At 59.3% G+C, this 499-nt stretch overlaps 1 protein-coding gene across 1 annotated transcript; it reads right to left on the bottom strand.

Moving 5' to 3' along the window:
* Positions 1 to 196: 196 nt before the first annotated feature.
* Positions 197 to 467, bottom strand: LOC113979127 (class II histocompatibility antigen, B-L beta chain-like; the record flags this gene model as incomplete). The annotated part of the gene is made up of 1 exon (XM_027706609.1): positions 197 to 467. A coding segment is annotated over one exon (271 nt), but the record flags the coding sequence as incomplete, so codon positions are not given.
* Positions 468 to 499: the final 32 nt, after the last annotated feature.

The raw sequence follows: 499 nt of genomic DNA, 5'->3' as shown, positions 1-499 counted from the left end.
GAGGACATTGGGAGGGATTGGGATGGCACTGGGAGGGACTGGGATGGACTGGGAAGAACTGGGAGGGGGCAAAAGGCCATGGGGTTTGGCACAGGAACAGCTGAGGTGTCTGGGGTGATTCCCAGGGAGGGTTTGAGGGGCTCCAGGGTCATTCCCGGGGCAGGGGCCGAGGGGACCCGCTCTGCCCCACGCTCACCTCTCCTCTCCACAGTGAACGGGGTGACACCCTCGTAGTTGTACCGGCAGTACATGTCCACCTGAGCCCGATAGAACTGCAGCAATTCCTGGTTACTGTTTGCATACCTGGCCTGGATCTCCCCATATGGGGTGTCCCCCACAAACACCCCCACATCGCTGTCGAAGTGCAGGAGCTGCTCCCGGTTGTAGATGTACCTGTTCACGTACCTCACCCTCTCAGTGCCGTTAATAAAGTGACACTTGTGCTTTATCATCTGCTGGAACACCCCTGTGTGTGCAGGACACGGGTCAGGGGGTGCCC

This window comes from Neopelma chrysocephalum, unplaced genomic scaffold (assembly GCF_003984885.1).
Source record: "Neopelma chrysocephalum unplaced genomic scaffold, ASM398488v2 Primary Assembly neopelma1_22649, whole genome shotgun sequence".
Taxonomy (NCBI): domain Eukaryota; kingdom Metazoa; phylum Chordata; class Aves; order Passeriformes; family Pipridae; genus Neopelma; species Neopelma chrysocephalum.
The sequence above is the reverse complement of the archived record's forward strand: the minus strand, read 5'-3'. Positions and strand labels throughout refer to the sequence as shown.